Source organism: Trichechus manatus, unplaced genomic scaffold, assembly GCF_000243295.1.
Source record: "Trichechus manatus latirostris isolate Lorelei unplaced genomic scaffold, TriManLat1.0 scaffold00039, whole genome shotgun sequence".
Lineage (NCBI taxonomy): Eukaryota > Metazoa > Chordata > Mammalia > Sirenia > Trichechidae > Trichechus > Trichechus manatus.
Genome location: NW_004443975.1, coordinates 4,644,160 through 4,666,923, shown reverse-complemented (window position 1 = coordinate 4,666,923; position 22,764 = coordinate 4,644,160). Strand labels below are relative to the sequence as shown.

The window sequence follows — 22,764 nt, the reverse complement described above, 5'->3', positions numbered from 1 at the left end:
CTTTGACCCTGGAAATTCAAATTTACTAACATGTGCACTGAGTTTTGTTAAAAATTACTTTCTGATTAGGTGGTTGTAGTTTTTCTTTTATACCTGTATATACCGTACATTCTAAAAAGTAAGTTTACTGTATGCCAAATTTAAATATTGACTATATGCCAAAGTTTAAATATAATGATCAAAATCACTTATTTTAAAATGAATCTACCATGTTGGAGCCATGTTGGATCCAGCTTAAATGTAAATTTTAATCAAATGTGTGATTATCAAAAATAAGAACAGAATAAGTGTTAATGTCTAGAGCAGGGAAGAATAATTAAGAAATTTATGAATCAGTCACTAAGCACTTATTAGACACAAAAATGATTTGCTTCTTTTCATATTTTTGAGTTTTTATTTGATCATGTGAAAATATCTGATCTAAATCCTTATTAGAAATAAATATGAAATAAATGAACATCTGTGAAATGCAATATTATTGATTATTTCTTTTGATAAGATTCTCAAATGTCTGATGGTAGCAGTAAACTTCAGTTCAAATAAAAAATTTAACAATACCAATCATATAGATTTCACTAATAATAAATTTCACTAAGGAGTTTAATATATATTTCCTTTTGCTAGTATTTACCCCATAGATTGGACTTTAGCTATGTGACGTGATTTTATCTGTTTAATGCAGCCATGGGAACCATTTTACTGTCAAAAGTTAATTAAAATTTTTTTGAGCCAACACTTAAGTAAGCCTAAATTTGTTTTATGAATTTAAAACCTATATACCATTTCATTTAATAAATACTGTTATCAGATGTCTGCTACATAAAAACCAGGTGACTTATTTTATGTCACAGAAGATTTTATAGTTGTTTCCTGATCTTAGGATAGACACATACATTCACATACATGCACTTACATTAACTCATCATGGTGTAAAAAGAATTCTTGCACAAGGAGTTAGATCTCTATTAGTTTCTTGGGGCTGCTGTAACAAAGGGTTATAAAGTGGGTAACTTAAAACAACAAAAGTTTATTCTCTCATACTTCTGGAGGCTAGGCGTCCGAAATCAAGATGTGGGCAGGGCCATGCCTGCTCTGAAGGCTCTGTTCCATACCTTTCTTTTCTGGTGCTGCTGGTGATGCTGCTCGTGTTGTTGGCAATCCTTGGCATTCTTTGGCTTGTAGATACATCACTCCAATCTCTGCTTCCATTGTCACATTCTCCCTATGTGTCTCTGTGTCTCTTCTCCTTATAAGGACACAAGTCATATTGGATTAAAGACCTACCTTGCTCCAGTGTGACCTCATCTTAACTAATTGCATATGCCGTGACCTTATTTCCAAATAAGTTCACATTCTAAGGTTCCAGGAAGGACATGCAATTTTAGGGACATGATTCAACCCCGTACAGTCTTCATTCTAGCTTTGGCACTGTAACAGCCTAGCTGTATGACTGTGGACAAGTCATTTAATCTTAGTGTCCCATTTTGCTCCTATGTAAAAACAAAGGGCTTAACCTAGATAATTTCTAAGGTTACCCCCAACCTTAAAGTAATATTACTTATATGAGAAATTTAGACTATTCTTCAGTTCTTTTTATGGCCCTTTGAGTGACAAACAAGAGTAAAAGAATGTCAGAGGAAGTGGAGGATGTGTGTAATACACATTGGTGTATACCAAACCCGCTGCCGTTGAGTCTATTCCGACTCATAGCAACCCTATAGGACAGAGTCGAACTGTCCCATACGGTTTCCAAGGAGCTCCTGGTGGATTCGAACTGCCAACCTTCTGGTTAGTAGCCATAGCTCTTAACCACTACACCACCAGGGTTTCTACACTGGTATATAGAGATGAGTAAAAGAGAAAGGGGGCTTGACAGAGGAAGGGAAAAGGTTAAATTGAAGAGGGGGAGTCTTTGGAAGCTAAACCTTTTTTGGAGAGGTATTGGGGGAAATATCCTGATATTCGTTTGGGCCCAGAGTATTATCTCCTAGTAATAAGTGTTCTTAAAAATCTTTTTAGCTGCATTTTAATCCTCAAATTTGTAGAAGTTTGTCTTAGTTACCTAGTGCTGCTATAACACAAATACCAGAAGTGGATGGCTTTAACATTGAGAAATTTATTCTCTCACAGTCTAGTAGGCTACAAGTCCAAATTGAGGGCGTGAGCTCCAGGGGAAGGCTTTCTTTCTCTGTCAGCTCTGGAAGAAGGTCCTTGTCATCAGTCTTACCCTGGTCAAGGAGCTTCTCAGCGCAGGGACCCTCGGGTCCAAAGGACACGCTTTTCTCCTGGCTCTTGTTTCTTGGCAGTATATCTCTCTGCTCAGGTCTCTTTTTTATATCTCAAAAGAGGTTTATTCAAGACACAGTCTAATCTTGTAGATTGAGTCCTGCCTCGTCAACATAACTGCCACTAATCCCATTTTATTAACATCATAGAGATAGGATTTACAACACATAGGAAAATCACATCAGATGACAGAATGGTGGACAATCACACAATACTGGGAATCATGATCTAGCGAAGTTGACAGATACTTTTGGGGGACACAGTTCAGTCCATGACAAAGCTCTTCTCTAAATGAAATAAGGCGCCAAGGGGAAATTATTCTTTGCACTGGCTGTGCCTAGAGATTTCTTCTCTTGAAAGAATTCCTGTATTTCACCTTCTCAGAAATACTCACACTACAAAATTTCTAACAAACTGTTCCACACCTCATGTTGTTCTGGTAATGATGAACCTAATCACTTAAAGCATCAATAGTCTGAAGAATTACAATATGTGAAAGAATAGACTTACATATATACCTACTTCCCAAACAGTTGATGTATAGTGAATTAAAGGGAGGAAAGGTATTGAAGAGAAGCAGAAACAATTTTTAAAGGGCACATTAAGGTGGTGAAATGCTAAAGTTAATTGCAGTCAAATGGCGGAATCAGATCAATTGTTGTCATAGAGTGAACAAGGAAAGGTGAGTCAAAATATTTGGCTTTCAGGATCTTGTAGACCCTTAACTCATATTGCTGTCTTCTCATTGTCGCTCCTTCCTGTAGACTCAGTTCTTTGAGACAACTTTGTTTACTTTGAGACAACTTCGTTTACCTTTTCCTGCTCCTGGGGGTCTATGAGCTGTTTTTCAGATTTATAGTTGTTCAGTGAGCCTAGAGATTACAGCACTGTTCTTTCAGATTATAGATTTATTTTTTAAAAAATTATATGTGTATGTAAATGTATGTAATAGAAAATTTGCCATTTTAACCACTTTTAAATGTACATTTCAGGTGACATTAATTATATTCACCATGTTGTGCAGCCATCACCGCTGTATTTCCAAAAGTTTTTCATCACACCAAACAGAAACTCAGTACCCCTTAAGCAATAACTATTCTTTGCTCCCGCCTCCCCAGCTCTGGTAACCACTGATAAACTTTTGTCTATGCATTTGCCTATTCTAGATATTTCATACATCTATGTATAAAACCCACCTACTTATTGCCGTGGAGTCAAGTAGAATCATATATTTGTCCTTTTGTGTCTGATATCACTTAGCATAATGTTTTCAGTGTTCAACCATTCATAACATGTATCAGAACTTCATTTCTCTTTATAACTCCGTAATACTCCGTTTTATGCATATACCACAATTTGTTTAGCCATTCATCTGTTGACGGACACTTGGGTTATTTCTATCTTTTGGCTATTCTGAATTTTTCTGTTATAGGTATATCTACTTGCAGGCCTTTTGGGTATATACCTAGGAGTGGAATTGCTGGGTAATATGATAATTCTATGTTTAGCTTTTTGAAAAACCAACAAACTTTTACACAGTGGTTACACCATTTTACATTCCCACCAGCAATGCATGAGGGTTCCAATTTCTCCACATCCTCATCAACACTTGTTATTTTCTGTTCATCTGATAATAGCCATCCTAGTGGATATGAAGTGGTATTTCATTGTGGTTTTGATTTGCATTTCCTTAATAACTAATGGCATTGAGCATCTTTTTATGTGCTTATTAACCATTTTATACATCTCCTTGGGAGAAATGTCTTTTTAAGTCCTTTGCCTGGATTCTAGGTTTCTGATCCATGCCTGTACCCTGATTTCCTAAATATGCCTCTTCGCTCTAGTTTGCTCATTTGATTTTGGGTCTCCAGTTCTAATCTAAACTGATTGATTCTTTCTCGTCTGTGGACTTCTAAGGAAGAAGATCTTAGTGCCTACTGTTGGCGAAAGAGGAGGCTAAGAGGTAGATTGAAAATAGACTGGATTTTGCATGAACTGTCAGCATTTTATTGCCAAAAACATAGTGTCACAGAACATGTTGCTAAGTAAAAAAATGCATTGTTTACCAGTCATACTCAAACTCTTTAGCCAAATCTGAGTATGTAGGAATTGGTATCACCAGCATCAATTTAACGTATACTTGAGAAAAATATGGAGACCTGGTGGCACAGTGATTAAGAGCCGCTGCAAGCTATGGCTGCTAACCAAAAGGTCGGCAGTTAGAATCCATCATTTGCTCCTTGGAAACCCTATAGGGCTGTTCTCTTCTGTTTGTAGGGTCGCTATGAGTCAGAATCAACTCGGTGGCAACAAGTTTGATTTTTTTGGTTTGAGAAAAATACATAGGAGAGAGTGGCAGTGGAAGAAGCCCAGAGCTTGGTATCTGAAGGCCCAGGCTGGAATCCAGATGGCTCCTGTTTAATACTATGAACTATTTTGTAAACTTGGACAGATCATTTAACTTCAGCTTTCTTCAGGGGTAAAAAAGTTTCCCACATGCTTGTTGTGGGAGTTGGATAATAACGTAAGCACCTAGCACAGTTACTGGCACAGAGGAGATACTTGTTAAATGTTTGAATCTAAGTCTTAATTGATTTGTGTTTTAACAACAGTAGTGCAGTTAATAGCTGGAAGAAAGTCAGAGTTCATGTTTTGCATGAACTGGTAGAGACTACTTGGCAAGAACTTTAAATGCCTAGATAATTTATGGAAAAGTGTAACTTGTTTTCTCTTAAGTATTCAAGCATTTGTGGCATGAATTTTATGAAGAAATTATGTTTTAGTAAATCATTTATGTAGCCCATAAATCTAAATATTTTCTTTTGAAAATATGTAATAAATTAAGATACAGGATATATAACTTAATATTTGGAACATCATCTTCACTTTTATGAGAAATGTTTTTTTCTAATCTTAATAATGTTTCACTGATTATAATGAAATATGCAAAGATCTAGAGTTAGAAAACCAAAAGGGAGGAACACCCTCGGCATTTCTCACGCTGAGAGAACTAAAAAATAAATTCAAGCGTCAAGTTGCAATATTGAAGGATTCTATGGGCAAAATATTGACTGATGCAGGAAGCATGAAAAGCAGATGGAAGGAATACGCAGAGTCACTGTACCAAAAAAAATTGGTGGACTTTCAACCATTTCAGAAGGTAGCGTATGATCGAAAACTGATAGTATTGAAGGAAGAAGTCCAAGCTGCACTGAAGGCATTGGCAAAAAACAAGGCTTCAGGAATTGACAGAATACCAATTGAGATGTTTCAGTTAACAGATGTAACCTGGAAAACAGCTGTCTTTTCCAACCGACTGGAAGAGATCCATATTTGTGCCCATTCCAAAGAAAAGTGATCCAATGGAATGTGGAAATTATCAAACAATATCATTCATATCACACGCAAGTAAAATTTTGCTGCAGATAATTAAAAACTGGTTGCAGCAGTACATAAACAGGGAACTGCCAGGAATTGACGCCATATTCAAAAGAGGACTTGGAACAAGCGATATCATTGCTGATATCAGATGGATCTCGGCTGAAAGAAGAGAATACCAGAAAGATGTTTGCCTGTGTTTTATTGACTATGCAAAGGCATTTGACTGTGTGGATCATAACAAATTATGGATAACATTGCGAAGAACGGAAATTTCGCAACACTGAATAGTGGTCATGAGGAACCTGTACATAGACCAAGAGGCAGTTGTTCAAATAGAACAAGGGGATACTGTGTGGTTTAAAATCAGGAAAGGTGTGTGTCAGGGTTGTATCCTTTCACCATACTTAATCTGTTTGCTGAGCAGATAATTCAAGAAGCTGGACTATATGAAAAAGAATGGGGCATCAGGGTTGGCGGAAGACTCAGTAACAACCTGCAGTATGCAGATGACACAACCTTGCTTGCTGAAAGTGAAGAGGACTTGAAGCACTTACTGATGAAAATCAAAGACTATAGCCTTCAGTATGGATTGCACCTCAACATAAATGAAACAAAAATCTTCACAACTGGACCAGTAGACATGGTAAATGGAGAAAAGATTGAAGTTGTCAAGGATTTCATTTTACTTGGATCCACAATCAATGCCCATGAAAGCAGCAGCCAAGAAATGAAATGACATATTGCATTTGGCGAATATGCTGCAAAAGACCTCTTAAAAGTGTTAAAAAGCAAAACTGGCACTTTGAGGAGTAAGGTGCGCCTGACCCAAGCCATGGTATTTTCAGTTGCCTCATATGCATGTGGAAGCTGGACAATGAATAAGGAAGATCGAAGAAGAATCGATGCCTTTGCGTTATGGTGTTGACAAAGAACATTAATTACACCATGGACTGCCAACAGAACAAACAAATCTATCTTGGAAGAAGTACAGCCAGAATGCTCCTTAGAAGCAAGGATGGCGGGAACTTCATCTCACATACTTTGGACATGTTATTAGGTAGGACCAGTCCCTGGAGAAGGACATCATGCTTGGTAAAGTAGAGGGTCAGTGAAAAAGAGGAAAACCCTCAAGGAGATTGATTGACACGATGGCTGCAACAATGGGCTCAAACATAGCAACGATTGTGAGGATAGCGCAGGACTGAGCAGTGTTTCGTTCTGTTGTACTTAGGGTCGTTATGAGTTGGAACTGACTCGAGGGCACCTACAACAACAGCAGTGATATTTCAGATGAAAGTTGTAAATTATTTTTCTCTCAATACACATTTAATTGCTTTTTAAAAATTTAATTAATAATGTGTGTAAAACCAAACCAAATCAAACCCAACCTGTTACCATCGAGTTGATTTCAACTCATAGTGAGCCTGTAGGACAAAGTAGAATTGCCCCATAGGGTTTCCGAGGAGCAGCTGGTGGATTCAAACTGTCGACCTTTTGATTAGCAGCCCAGTTCTTTACCACTGCACCACCAGGACCCCAATAATGTATATGGCCGGTGGTAAAGGAAAAATGCAGAGCACTGATTCCAAAATAATCATGAATATATGAAAGCAAAAGTTTCTGCAGTACAGAGTTTGTTCATATGAGCATGGAACAAGTATTCTGGTTGCTATCCAGAAAAAGCACAGCTGTGTATTTATTTTTTGGATTAACTGTACAGTTTTAAGTGGGGGTCGGGCCTTAAAAGAAATGAATTTTTTCCCAAGCGTGCATTTCATTATAAGTCCCTGCTCATGTTAATTATACATCAGAGATGAATTTTTAATATCTTCTAAGTATGTCACTTTCTCAGAGATGTTTTCCTGGACCACCCAGTCTAAAAGAGCAATACCCTAAAACTGTTAACATCAGACTGTTCTCTTTGTTTGTTCATGTTGCTTTCTTCCCATTGTCACTGAAGTTGTCTTATTCATTTATTTAGCTTTTATTGTCTATTTTTGCTTTCACAAGATTAGAGACTTGATCACCACACTCTAGTATATATAGTGCCTACTACTTAAGTATTTGTAGATGAAGAAAATAATGAATTAATTCTTTTAAATAGTACTCTATAAAATGGAAAACCCTTGTGTAATCAGTGTATAGTATTTATGCCTATTTTCTAAGCTTATGTAATTTTTGTAGTAAAAACAATTACATATAAATATATGAAGTTCTTAGAACAATGCCTGGCACGTAGTAAGCAGTCAAAGGATTATAGAAAATCGTAAGTCTGTATTTTCTTTTATAACATACGATTGGTTGTATCTGCACTTTATTTGATCCAGACTTCTTAGCTGGAATATAACCTTAATTATAATATTGTTCCTTTCATTTCCTCAAATGCACGGTGTCAAAAGGCAGAGATTTTACTGTTGAGGATATTTTCTACTAAGGATTTAGCAGGAGGTAAAAAAAAAAAAGTGAAATAAAAATCCTGAATTTATACATTCGTTTAAAATTTAATTCACTTACCTTTTGGGTCCTTGTTGATACGATGGAATAAAAAGACATGGTGCAAATTAAAGAACCCTGTGTGGCAGTTGATGCTGTGGCTTAGTGAGTTCATTTTGGTGTTCATAAGATTTATTGCTGGTTCAAATGACAATTTTGGGAGGTGAGGTTTGTCACTTTTTTCCCTTTTGTTTTAAATTTTCATTTATTTTGTTAAGGAATTCACATTTTGTTTCTCCTACTATTTATTCATGAAACAGAGCTAGGCACTGGGCCACACCCAGGGAGATTGTTGTTAAACCTTTCATGCCTCCTGTTACCAGAGGAAAAGTTGACACATGGATGAATAAATGGATACTATTTTATTAAAATGACAGTTGTACAGGTTAGAGGAAAGCGTTTCAACCGTATAGACAGATAGTCCTAATGTGAAGCCAGTTATTTCTTACTCTGCAATAGCAGGAGTTATGGTGGAAGAGGAGGCTCATTTTCTCTGTAAAGCCATCTGGTGATGAATCAGCCAGCCAGTTGCCAGAAGCATGAGGATAGACTGCCCTTAACATGTGTTTTAGCTGAAGTGATTGCATGCAGTTATTATCATTTCTATAATAGCTTTCCCCTCCTCAAACCTACTGATCAGAGTCAACTATTTCTTTGCTATGGGTTATGTGATGCATTATTTCGTAGTTCTGTTGTAATGTTGTTATCACATATCAAGTGCACTATTGTTACCTCTGTGTCAGCTCTAGCCTTATAGTAATTAAGACTACTCAGACCCTTCTTGCTGTCAGTCCTCAATTTGAATCATAACGAACTGGAAGCAACATTTTAAAATATAAATAAAAATAGTAAAATATATATTATATTGAAATCTAGAAGTGTAGTGAAGTTGTGAGTGCTGCTGAACATCTGCAGAGAATTTTTTTTTTAATTTAAAGCTTAAATATTAAATTTTTAGTCCAGTGGATCCTGAAATGAACTCAGATGTAGTAAGAGAGTCAATTTTCAAAGCTAATTATAGCTTCCAGAACATGGGAAATGGGAATATGATGCTGGGTCAGTATTTATCGCCAAATGACTTCCAAATGTCTGAACTTGAAACTTTCTTTAGGTAGCTGCTGAAAACAAAGCCTTACGTGACAAGAAGATAAAGAATAAGAAAGAGACAACTGAAGGGAGCAGTAACTAGGATTTAATGGCTACATTTAATGGTTAGCAAAAGTTAGGTGATTTCACCTCCTAACTCTGGAGAGTTCCATGTCATCCTCATCAAGAACACCTGTAGTAGCTCCAGAGCTACTCATTCATTCATTAAAAATTGCTTGTCAAACAGTTGGTGAAGCATTGGGCTGTTGTTAGGTGCCGTCGAGAAGGAGAACAATTCATAGCAACGCTGTGTATAACAGAACGAAACACTGCCTGGTCCTGAGCCATCCTCACAGTCCTTGCTATGTTTGAGCCCATTGTTGCAGACACTGTGTCAATCCATCTCATTGAAGGTCCTCCTGTCTTTCACTGACCCTCCACTTAACCAAGCATGATGACCTTCTCCAGGGACATCTTTTGGCAGAAGGTAGGCAGATGGAAGACTAACAACATCTCCATCAAGGAGTTAGGTGAATGAGAGATGTATGAATCTACATAAATTGACTGTATCAATTAGATAAGCTGAGAAAAGAGGGAAGACTTAATTGTTTTTAGCTTTATAGAAAAATGTCTGTTTTGGTGAAATTCATTTTTTGTTATATACAGAATTTTTACTTTAAAGTTCTGTATTTTACAGGATTGTGCTTTAGTGTATGGATGTATTTCTTATTACAGAATGTTTCATTTCACTGTAGTGTAGTCTGCTTCTAATTCATGTGTTGAAACGTATGCAGTCTCATGGAAGAAATGTTCACAGATATTATTCTTTTGATTGATAAGAAAAACTGTTGCATAAATACTATCAATTGCCCCCGTTTTACGGAAGAGGAAACTGAAGGACATGGGATAAATAGCTTACTTGTCCAGGGTCACAGAGACTAAAAAGTACTGGAACCAGGACTCAGGCTCTTATCTCTCAGTCTGTCTGTTTGACTCCAAGGCCTATGCTCCTAATGACAAAGCCATATTTCCTCTAGGATAGTTCTCAAGCTCAGTCCATAGGCCTCTGGGAGTCTCAGAGAACCTTTCCAGAGACTCCAAGGTCAAAACTGTTTTCATAATAATATCAGATCATTGCCTTTTTATTGTGTTGACATGTGCACTGATGGTCCAAGAACAACAGTGGGTAAAACTGCTGCCTCCTTAAATGAAGGCGGTGATGCCAAACTGTACTAGTAGTGATTGTATTCTTCACTGCTAGGCACTGAAGTGAAAAAAAGAATTAGAAAGTCATTTGCACTTAAGAATGTCCTTAATGAAACAGTAAAAATTATTAATTTTGTTAAATCTTGACTCTTGAGTCACAACTTGTTAATAATAGTCTGTGCAACTGATTGGAAGCATACATAAAGCACTTACCTGTAGTGCGTACCAGGGTACTGGGATTGTTCCCTGGCAAAGTATTTGTGTCATTGTTCGAGTTGTGAGCTGAGCTAGCCACTTGTTTTAAAGAACACTATTTTTACTCGAAAGAATGACTGGCAGACAAATTACAGGTATGCAGATTTGAGTATTTGGCAGACAAAGTGAGCCTGCCACATCAAGGGAAACAACTAACTCATTTGCTGGCAATGATAACATTTGTGCTTTCAAGAAAAAGTTAGAATTTTGGAAAACTTGAATCTGCCACCTTGAGCTTGATAACTGCCCATTACTCTAAAGACTTTTCTGATGAGATAGGTGATAATGTTAATCATTGTGATGTTCTAAAATAATATAATGAAATGCGTGAACATTTGAAAGATCTTCATAACTCAGGGAACCAGTATTTTCCAAATGATCCATGCATGATGTCACAAAATCCATTCAGAGTATAAGATAAATCAGTGGATATTCATGTAACAGAATATGAAACGTTCATTAAATTGGTTTCATATTCCGTAGTGCAAATAACCTTCAAGAAACTACCACTTCTGAAGTTATGATGTATCAAATAAACTCTAATTATTTGAAAAAGACTATTAAAATACATCTCCCTTTTCTAGCTGTAGATCCTGGGTGGCACAAATGGTTTCCACTTGACTACTAACTTAAAGGTTGGCAGTTTGAACCTACCCAGCAGTGCCATGGAAGAAAGGCCTGGCGGTCTGCTTCCATAAAGATGAGAGCCCAGAAAACCCTATGAAGCAGTTCCACTCTGTAACACATAGGATTGCCATGAGTCGGAATCGACCTGATGACAACGGATTTGGGTTTTTTTCCTAGCTGTATATATGTGTGAAGCCACATTTTCTTCAAATACTTCAAGTTAATATATGGCAACAGAATGAATGAAGAAGCAGATGATGAGAATCTCTATTAAGCCAGACCATTAAAGAGAATTGTAAAAATGTAAAATATTGCTACTTTTCTCACTAATTATTTTTGTTTTGAAAAGTATAGTTATTTCTCATAAAAATGTTAGATATGTTTATATGAAATTGATTTATTATTTTAGATTTATTAGTAAATAAATACCAGTTTTTCAGTTTTAATTTCTAACGTGTTAATATTGATACATATAATCCATGTAAACAAATGTTCTTTGGGGTCTTTTTTTTTTTTTTTTAAGACTATAAAAAGTTTAAGAATTATTGCTCTAGGAAAATGTGAGAAAAGAGAATGTCAGAGGTGCCTTGGAGGAAAGGCCTGGCAATTCTACTTCCTGAAAAATCAGCCGTTGAAAACGCTGTGGAGCACAGTTCTCCTCTGATACACCTGGGGTCACTATGAGTTGGAATCTACTCCACCACAAGGAACAGAGATGTTTTTGAAATTTTACCATTGGCATTCATTGATTCTATACTTGGTAGACAAAGGAACAATTTTCTTGGTCTCCATTGTTCTTAATCAGATATCAAATGCACTCATTTGGAATTCAGTCTCTTTCTCAAACTATTTATAAGTTAGACATTTATTTGTACAACATTGCTATTTCTTTCTGATATTAACATGATATTGATGTGATAATTTACTTGAGGATTGTAACTCATTGCCATCGAGTCAATTCCTGCTCATGTAAACCCTGTAGTAATGAGTAGACCCACCCCATAGTGTTTCCAAGGCTGTAATCTTTACGAAAGCAGACTGCCACATGTTTCTCACATGGAGCGGTTGGTGAGTTCAAACCACTGACCTTTTGGTTAGCAGCTGAGCACTTAACCACCAACCACCAGGGCTCCTCTTGAGAATTATAGACATTTTTATAAGCAAAGCCAAACTCATAGATTGTCAAGTCAGTGCTGACTCATGGTGACCCCATTGTTACAGAGTAGAACTGCTCCATGGGATTTTCTTGGCTGTGTAATCTTTACAGAAACAGATCACCAGGCCTTTCTTACATGGTGCCACTGGGTGGGTTTGAACTGCCAACCTTTAGTACACCTGTGGACCTGATAGATGTTTATAAGCTATGCTAACAGTCTTTCAAAACCAAAAAACCAAACCTGTTGCCTTCGAGTCTATTCCGACTCATAGCGACCCTATGGGACAAAGTAGAACTGCCCCATAGGGTTTCCAGGGAGTGGCTGGTCGATTCAAACTGCCAGCCTTTTGGTTTTCAGCCGTAGCTCTTAACCACTGCACCACCAGGGCCCCAAAAGCCTTTCAGGAGTATGGCAAATGTTTACTAATTGATTACTTGCTTAATTGACTTAGTGTATTTCTTTTCAGTTGTGCTCCTTGTGAAGTCTGTGAGCTTCTTTACTGATGAGTATTTGGTAGATACGTCATTTCCTGACACCCATGAACAGTCTATTTAATCAAGTATAAATATCGATGAATGCAGTTCTATTCTTAGGTCTCTTTAAGGGTTTTGGTGAATAGAGACGAAAGCTAAAAAATATCTCAATGTGTGTTTTTTTGCATATCTCTCTGTAGGATGACGTAGCTTTGCCGAAGAGTTAGAAGCTAAGCAGAAAATGAGCTTAACATCCTGGTTTTTGGTGAGCAGTGGAGGCACTCGCCACAGGCTGCCACGAGAAATGATTTTTGTTGGAAGAGATGACTGTGAGCTCATGTTGCAGGTAATTGCATCAGCCTTCCATGTGTGTCTACTCAAAACTTGGAATTGGTGTAAAATGTGTGTCTGCTCCTTTGGAGAACGCTATTTAGATGTGAACTTTCTGGCTTCCTTTCCCTCCTTTAGCTCTAGCTACCAGTTCAATAAATTTCTCCCCCTTGAGCCATCTTAAGTTCTAACTCTTGGGGATTATATTTTGGATCTGTAAAATTAAGTCCCAGAATAGAGAAGTTTATTCTTAAGAAGTAGGAAGTTTCACACTGTATGCTTTTAAAATAAGATTTACAAGTAATCTATAAAATCAGCATAGCATGGAGTAAAACTGAATTTTAATCCTGGATTTCAGTACTGAAATTAGTTCCGTTGCTTCTTTTAGAGATGTTTATTCTGATGCCTTCCTGTAATTTGAATATAATTAAATACTATTGATATTTACTGAGTCACGTGTAAAGGTATTGTTTATAAAAGATACTTTTAAGGTATCTTTGAGTAGGGTAATTGGAAAAATTGCCTTCAGATTATTGAGAACTTGGTATTATAGTTATTTAGTTATTATGTATTAGTTGGATAAAACAAAATACATCATTATTAGAGTTAGCCTGTGCAGTGGATCAAGAGGCAAATCTGACAGGTCCTGGCCGTATAGAATAAGGTATTATTCCCCTCTTCCCTTTATTTGGTTAATAATTGTACTTAGAGTCAAAATTTTTATTAGCCCAGTTGTCAGTTGGGGAAGACATTTTGATTGTCACAGTTGGTGGCATTGGGGTGTTATTACTGATATCTAGTGTGTAGAGGCCAGGGATGCTGCTAAACATCCTGCAGTGCACAGCATACTCCCATGCCTGACCAACACACACAAGGAAGAATTATCCATCCCAAGATGTCAGTAACGCGTAGATTGTGAAACCTTGCGTTAGTGCTAGGAGAATCAAGTTTGCATATGTTTGTGTGTGTTTTTACTTTAAAATCGGAGAATTTATTTTGTAATTTTAAATAAAGCCATTATGTATATAGGTGTATGAATGAGTTACATACACAGTGACACCTTAATTAAAGAATGAGAAATACAGTAGAACAGAGATTTTCTGGCTCCCTCAGTGATGGAGTAGTGAGAGTGGCAACTGAGAAAAAGGTAGTAATGATTATGTTTGCTTATAGGCTTCTTGGAACTGGGTCAACCTGGGGAGAATTCATTCATTAGGGAGTGGAAGAGTAGCACTTGTATCACCTGGCAGACAAGCATCCCAAGAAAGGTGAGAGTGGCCCTGCGGTTAGGAGTTTGTAGGATAAGTCACTTCTCACATGAGGAAAGGAATACTAAGAATGTTCCATTGAGGCATTTCCAGTGAGGTATCCATGTCCTGAAATATATGTAAGTTTTCTGATAATATCTAAGCGGAGGCGGTGGAGCTGAGAGTCTAAGGAAACCAAGGTGAGTTCATTTCTCAGGACACAGTATCAGAGAGGAAAATGCTTCACAGAGAAAGATCTCTGCAGATGGTCCTCCTTGAGTATTCGGCCGATCAGTACATGTATGTGAGGAAACTGCCTAAAGCCAGGGGAAAAAGGCACCCAAAAGGATTAGAGATAGCAGTTCCTAGTACTAATATAGGGCCAGAAATGGTGCCTGTTCCCCAGTGCCAGACTGGAAAACCTCATGATTCATCGGGCATTGGTCTCTGCCTTCTCAGTAGTGAGAAATAACCCTACATTGAGCACTGCTTGGTCTCACCTGAATCTTAAAAACAAGACTCAAAAGGACCAAATTGTTTCCAAGTAATTTTACTGGTTCCAGAGCAAAACTCAAGAATATTTATAGGAACGCAAAAATATTCAACATCCAACAAGGTAGAATTCACAGTGTCTGGTATCCAGTCAGAAATTACCAGGCTTGCAAAAAAGCAGGAAAACGTGACTCACGTTAAGGACCAATAAAAGATTTGTTGGATTTGAAGAGTTTGGCAAAATAAAAAAAGGCGATAGAGTTTTAAAATATTTGTTTCAAGTCTGTTAATTAAAATACTGCCATTATAACAGAAATTGAAAGCAAAAATCTAATTTTTTTTAAATGAAGAGAAACTAAAAATTAAGCTAACATATTTATTTTAACTTCAGCAATATTTCTGATATGGGCCTCTGTCCTATTTATGACAATTTTTATTTATGTTATATTTTTTAAATAGAATATAAAGTTGATGAGGAAACTGCATGATCAGGCAAAAAAAATGGTTTTGACCTGTTCCTCTGACTCCACCCCTAAAAATACTTCTGATCTTTATCTGATAGCAGTACAGTGCTTTTAGCACTGCCCTAGACACACTGTACTCTGAAAAAGATCCATAATTAGATTGGCATGCTGGTCATCTGGTACTCTGGCTCGATGCTACAAATTAATGGAACTCTTCTCAGCACAGAGACATGCATCTTGTGTTAGGAAGTAAGAACAAAATTTTGCAAATTATATTTAGTTTTAAAATGGTCTGATATTAATCTCTGATAGTATATTAGTACATAAATGAATTATTGAAAATTTACTAGAATATTTTTATATCTCAAAAATGATCTGAGATTATGTATGTATTATATATATGTTTTACAAGTATATAAATGTAAAATATATTTGTTTTGAAAGATTAGAGCTGGAGAGTTGATGAAATTATACTTTCATTTTAAAGTTTTACATAGCTTAAATGATTATACATTAGTTAGGTTAGTGTGATAAGTAAAATTGTTAGGAGTAAAAATAGTATTTGATTGCTTTTTAATGAGTGAAGAGAAAAAGATCTTTTAAAATTTGGTTAATCTAATTCAGCATTTATAGTTAAATTTCCCATTTTTTAACATGTTGGAAGCAAATTGGCTAGGCTTCAAAATCTCTGCCTCTGAATAATTCTAATAGTTCCTTACTGTAAAGATTTCAACTGTAAATAGATTTACTGACATTCTTTAAAATACTTTCATGATAATATGTCTTATAATTCAGTGCAAAAAGGAAACAAGTGATTCACATGAGCCTTTTGATCGCAATTTAAATTATTTTTCTCAAGATCAGTGGATATATTTGCATTTACCTCTTGAGTTTTTATGTGCCTTTGTTATTTCACCACGTTCTAAAAAATGTAGTTTAAAGAATGTGATCATTGGGAAGAAAATGTGCTTGGAGATTAAAAAGTAGGTGATTAACTGGGGATTCCTGAATTTGAATTCTATTTCTGCCACTTACCAAGTAGTCAGGAAAGCTGGGGCAAATTAGACTTGCTGTGCTTGTTTGTCCAGCTATAGAAAGATGATTTCTACTGTATTTCACATGACATTGTATACAATTAATCTTCACTGAGCCATGGATAAAAGGAACAAAGTATAATTATTAGATGAAAATTATACTTGCCTTTGTTTCAGGTGACACACATTAATATTACTACTACTGTTAAAAGTACTTTACGTTTGGATGGTATTTTCTTGTTTTCAGTGTGCATTTACATTATTTCAGTTGTTCCTCTCAACAGTTGTCTGGAAGATATAATTATCCCCATTTTACAGGCAATAAAATTAAGATTTAGAAAGATTTTGTGACTGGCCCAAGGTCACACAACCATTAAGTGGTGGAAACTGGGATTAGAACCTCAGTGTCCTGACTCAGGATCAAATGATCTTTCTGTCCTGCCACTCTACTGCTGCTGTCACATGCATGCATCCTAAAATTAGTTTGATAACATAATACTTGTGCAAGTAAACATGCTCAAATTTTTGTTACAATATATTGGATACTTCTAATACAAATAAAGTTACATTATGAAAAGTTCACATCTAGATTCTTACTAATTTTATCTTCATGAATTTTTAATTACACTGTATACTTGAATTTTGAACTCTATTTTGAGAAATATTATCATGCCAGTTAAATTGTTTGGTTTTTTTCCTGATGCATAATGGAAAGTATAACGGAATTTTATGTGACTTACTATTTTAATATTGTCTGGGAGGACTATGGAATGTGTTTGAAGATTACAGGTAACTTATTTTTATCTGTCTTTTGGGGCACAGTGAAGGGTAAATCTGTTTTATTACTATCATTGTAAAAACGTGCTTAGGCTTTTAAAGAGTCTTTTAGCTACACTATCTTAAAAAAAGAATTCAAAATAGTGATGGCACACAGTAGATACCTGTTTTTTACTTTTAGGTTTCACTTAGTTTATGTACCCATGTCTTTCTGTGTCTTTTTTCTTTTTCTCCCTCTTCTTTGGTGGTAAAAAGGATTATTATTAGTAGTAGTAATAATGTTTCTCAGTAGCCATTACATACCCAAAGCATATATGACACATATAAGGTAGTCATTTGTAGCATTTCATGTGTTATTTTTTATTTAGAAATTGGTTAATTCGAGTCCTTGATTTTTTTTTTCATTGTTCTTGCTCTGAAATTGTTTTTTTTTTTTTTTTTTTTTACATTTTGACTTTATTCAGTGTCAGGCTTTTCCTTGTTATTTTGTTTTATAGGGAAGGAAGTATTCCTTAAGCAAGTGAATAGGTGTTATTGTTTTGTTTTGATTCCTTTTTTTAAAGTTTCCAAGATTTTTTGATTTTACAGTGGTCATATCTCAGAACCGTATTTTTCTTTGTTTGTTTTGGTTTCTTACATTAAATTATGTGTACCTTGAAGAAAGAACTGGAGACCTGGTGGCACAGTGATTAAGAGCTGGGCTGCTTACCAAAAGGTCAGTGGTTCAAATCCACCAGCTCCTACTAGGAAACCCTGTGGGGCAGTTCTACTCTGTCCTGTAGGGTCGCTATGAGTCGGAATCGACTCGATGGCGGTGTGTTTGATTTTTGGTTTTGGAAGGAAGAACTGTATTCCTCCTAATTGTGAAAAGTACTGTCAATATGGGAGAGGGGTTAAATTTTAATTGATAGTGAAATGGAATTTGTCACAGTAAGATTTTTTTCATCCAGTTGGATGTTGTTATTAGATAACATTGTAATTTCAAAGCTAATTTGAAATTGAGGAATTTGGTTTTGTTTCAAAGCTGGAGTACCAGACTTTTTGCTCAAGGCAGGCCAAAAAATTAAGGCCTCTGAGCCAGAGGTGAAACCTAAGGAGAAAACCCACCCTATTTCTTAACCTTCAAGACAGAAATTAACATTTGAGATTAACCTGGAGCCAGAAATGACAGAGCTAGCCTAGCAAACATGGTTTGGTGGTTGGGATTTTACATTGTAGAGCCCGTGGCTGATTGCAGTCTTCAAAGATGACTCCATCCTTTTGAACTTGTGTGGGCTTGTGACTTGATTGTAGCCAGTAGAATGTGGCAGAAACGTGTGATTTCCAAAGCTAAGTTAGAGAGGCTGATACAGCATATGCCTTGTTTGGTAGGACTCTTGCTTTTGGAGTCCTGGGCTATCAGGTAAGAAGAGAGGATGGCAAGACCATGTTTCACATACTTTGGACATGTTATCAGGAGGGACCAGTCCCTGAAGAAGGACATCATGCTTGATAAAGTAGAGGGTCAGCGAAAAAAGAGGAAGACCCTCAAGGAAATGGATGACATAGTGGCTCCAACAGTGGGCTCCAGCATAGCCACGATTGTGAGAATGACGCAGGACTGGGCAGTGTGTCGTACTATTGTACGTAGGGTCACTATGAGTCAGAACTGACTAGATGGCACCTAACAACTATAAGAACAACATTCTGGCTATACTTCTTCCAAACAGATTTATTTGTTCTTCTGGCAGTCCATGGTATATTCAATATTCTTTGCCATACCGTAATTGAAAGACATCAATTCTTCTTTGGTCTTCCTTATTCATTGTCCAGCTTTTGCATGCAAATGAGGCGATTAAAAATACCATGGCTTGGGTCAGGCGCACCTTAGCCCTCAAAGTGACATCTCTGCTTTTTAACAGTTGAAAGAAGTCTTTTGCAGCAGATTTTGCCCAGTGCAATATGTTATTTGATTTCTTGACTGTTGCTTCCGTGGGTGTAGATTGTGGGTCCAAGTAAAAAGAAATCCTTTACAACTTCAGTCTTTTCTCTGTTTATCATGATGTTATTTATTGGTCCGGTTGTGAAGATTTTTGTTTTCTTTATGGTGAGGTGTAATCCATACTGAAGGCTGTGGTCTTTGATCTTCATCAGTGAGTGCTTCAAGTCCTCTTCACTTTCAGAAAGCAAGGTTGTGTCATCTGCATGTTGCAGATTGTTGTTGAGACTTCCTCCAGTGCTGATGCTGCATTCTTCATATAGCCCAGCTTCTCAGATTATTTGCTCAGCATACAGATTGAATAAGTATGGTGAAAGGATACAACCCTGATGCATACTTTTCCTGATTTTAAACCACGTGGTATCCCCTTGTTCTGTTCAAATGACTGCCTTTTGGTCTACGTACAAGTTCTACATGAGCACAATTAATTCTTCACAGTGTTACCCATAATTTGTTATGATCCACAGAGCTGAATGCCTTTGCTTAGTACATAAAACACAAGTGAGCATCTTTCAGGTATTCTTGCTTTTAGCCACAATCCATGTATAATCCATTCTTTCTGAATAGTACAAAGCATTTTCAGATTTTTATGATAGCATCCGTTTCTGTAGGTAGTAGAAAATAGGTCACAGTATTTCTTGATAGTGAATTGCTCCGTAGTTTGATATCTTAGTTATTTCCTTCAATTTTACTGACTTCTAGAAGAGAATTATGTGTCAAATCTAGAAAGTAGTGTTTTGTTTTTTTAATCATGGCTACTAGAAGATTTATTGATTTTTATTTTGAGAAATGTGCTTCAGTGGCAGCTAACCTAAAATTTAGTCTGAACTTTGTAACTTCAGTGCTTCTGCTTTTATCTAAAAAAACTTTTTCTACTTCCATTCTTTACGAAATGACATTGGTTGAATAACATGTATTGTTTTCTTTCCAACAAACCTTAACTAATCATCTGCTATGTGCTGGGCAGTATGCTAGATGCTGGGGAATCAACATTTATACAGATATGATTTCTCTGTCTTTGAGAGCTTAGCGTCTTGTAGAAGGTGACAGGCATGTAAACTTACAAGTATAAATAGCATGACAAAGGGCAATGATGGGAGTTTGTGTGAGCTGCACTGGGTGCACAAAGAAGAGATTGGTCAGTTCTGTCTGCAGGGAACTGTGGGGATGAGAAATCTGGAAAGACTCCATAGAGAAGATGATTTGAGCTGAATAATCTTTAAGATGAGTAAATGGTTTCTGGAAGGTTAGAGTGCTGTTTTAGTTTCCTAGGGCTGCTGTAAAAAAGTAGGATAAACTGAGGTAGCTTAAAACAGCAGGAGTTTATTCTCTCACAGTTCTAGAAGCTAGAAGTCCAAAATTAAGGTTTAGCAGGATTGGTTCCTTCTGGGGGCTCTGAAGGAGAATCTGTTCCATGCCTTTCTCCTAGCTTCTGATGATTGACAGCAATCTTTGGTGTTCCTTGGCTTATAGACACATCACTGCAATCTCTGCTTCTGTCTTCATATGGCATTCTTCCTTGTGTGTTTCTGTATCTTCAAATCTTTCTCTCCTTATAAGGATACCAGTCAGTAGATTAAGGGCCTATCCTAATCCAGTATGACCTCATTTTAATGTGATTACATCTGCAGAGACCCTATTTCCAAATAAAGTCACATTCACAGGTACTGGAGGCTAGGTCTTCAACATAATCGTTTTGGGGGACACAATTCAACCCACAGCACATGTGGTTGAGGCCATGGTATTCAAGATGGCAGGCATTTAGTGCCTGTTCAGATAATTCATATAATTCTTTATAATTTATATGTAGGATGTGATGGCAAACATTTTGAGAGATTAAAACTTGAAGGTTAAAAGAGGCCAAATCTTGGAGGGCTTTGTATGCTGTATTAAAGACTTTATATTTTATCTTGGGTAGTAGGAGGACTGAGGAGCTTTTAAGCAGGGCAGTATTACCTTACCAAATGCTTTACATGCATTATCTCATTTATTCCCCACAAAAAAATCTATAGGTAGGTATATCTTTTTTACAGATGTTTAAACAGAGATTAGTAATTTCACCAAGCACGTATAGCTGGCAAAGGCTGGATCAGTTCTTTCTGACTCCAGCACCTGTGCTTTAAATGCTATTCTGTATTACTCCCCAGGAATTTGAGATTGGAACCGGGATAAACATTTGGGAGAATTTTACTTATCTAGGGGAGCCCTGGTTGCCCAATGGTTAAGAGATCTGCTGCTAATCAAAAGGTCGGCAGTTCGAATCCACCAGCCACTCCTTAGAAGCCCTATGAGGCAGTTTTACTCTGTCCTGTAGGGTTGCTGTGAGTTGAAATCGACTTGACGGCAGTGGATTTGGTTTTTTGTTTTTTTAATTATCTAGGCAAGAGGTGGTAAAGTTGTAAAGAAGAGAGTGTTATTTGAAATTAAGAAGACAGAGTAAGAGAGAGATAAAACAGAGTATGATCTCTAGTTATGTATGAGCAAGGGAGGGAAAAGAACTAAGACCTAAGGTTTCTGGTATGGAAATGAGTGAAAGAGAGGCTTAGAAAGTATACTTTTGGGGAATGAGATGATGAGGTTAAGATTTGCTCCATGATAGAAAAATGTGGCCTTCTGCTTCCATAAAGATTACAGCCTTGGAAACACTATGGGGGCAGTTCTACTCTCCCCTCTAGCGTCGCTATGAGTCAGAATTGACTTGTCAGCACCAGGTATAGTAAGGGACATCTAGATGGAAATATTCAACAGGAAGCTGGAAATAGGTATGTGAAGCTGAGGAGAGTAGTTTGAGAGATTTGGGAGTCATTGGCGTAAAGGGCATAGTTGAAGCCAGAGGAATCTAGGTTATACAGAGAAGGAAGTAAAATCTGGGTAAAAGGGTATGGTTTCTTGGAGAAAAGGAAAAGGCCAGAATAGGAGACGTCTTGCTGCTGTCAAGGAACTGAGATAAGATACTGTAAATTATTGTAAATAATTTAGAAAACTGGAAGAATAGAAGAATGTAGTCAAAGACAAATACTGCAATTTAGAATTCCGTAGGTAGATGCAATTTCACGTTGTAAGGTTTAGCAACAGGAGTGGTCTGCTAAGATGTGGCAGGGATTTTGGTTGTGGGAATTGACAAGGCTAAGTTTTTATGTGGGTCATCCACATGGAAATTTAATATCATTCATGATAAAATAGGAGTTTGACTGAAAAGGAAAACTGAACTAGAACACAAAGTCTTTAGTCAAAAAGTTGAGAGTGGCTACAAATTTAATAGATGACAGCAACCAAGGAGAGGCTAGTATATGTATTAGGTGGATGACAAGATCTTCAAAAAAGTAAAGGGATTTTCATCGAAGGGGAAATGTAATGGTCTAGAAACCTCAGTAGTAAACTAGAAGATTCCAGACTCCATCTCTGAACTCAGCAGGATGTGGGATTTAGGAGAAGGGCAGCATTCACTCTAAAGGAATGCAGGGGACATAGTATTCTC

At 36.8% G+C, this 22,764-nt stretch overlaps 1 protein-coding gene across 12 annotated transcripts in view; it reads left to right on the top strand.

Annotated features, from left to right (window-relative positions):
* Positions 1–22,764, top strand: part of CEP170 (centrosomal protein 170) — a 134,841-nt gene that overhangs the window by 17,856 nt on the left and 94,221 nt on the right. For 10 of the 12 annotated variants that reach the window (XR_002824016.1, XM_023730885.1, XM_023730884.1 and 7 more), the window contains exon 2: positions 13,165–13,310. Coding sequence is in view for 11 of the 12 variants with exons in the window: in XM_023730885.1 (XP_023586653.1) it covers positions 13,206–13,310 (105 nt within the window). In the remaining variant the exon portion in view is untranslated. Of the gene's footprint in view, positions 1–9,700; positions 9,734–11,424; positions 11,638–13,164; positions 13,311–22,764 lie in introns of those variants that run through there. The other 2 variants (XM_023730878.1, XM_023730880.1) reach the window with 2 other exon arrangements.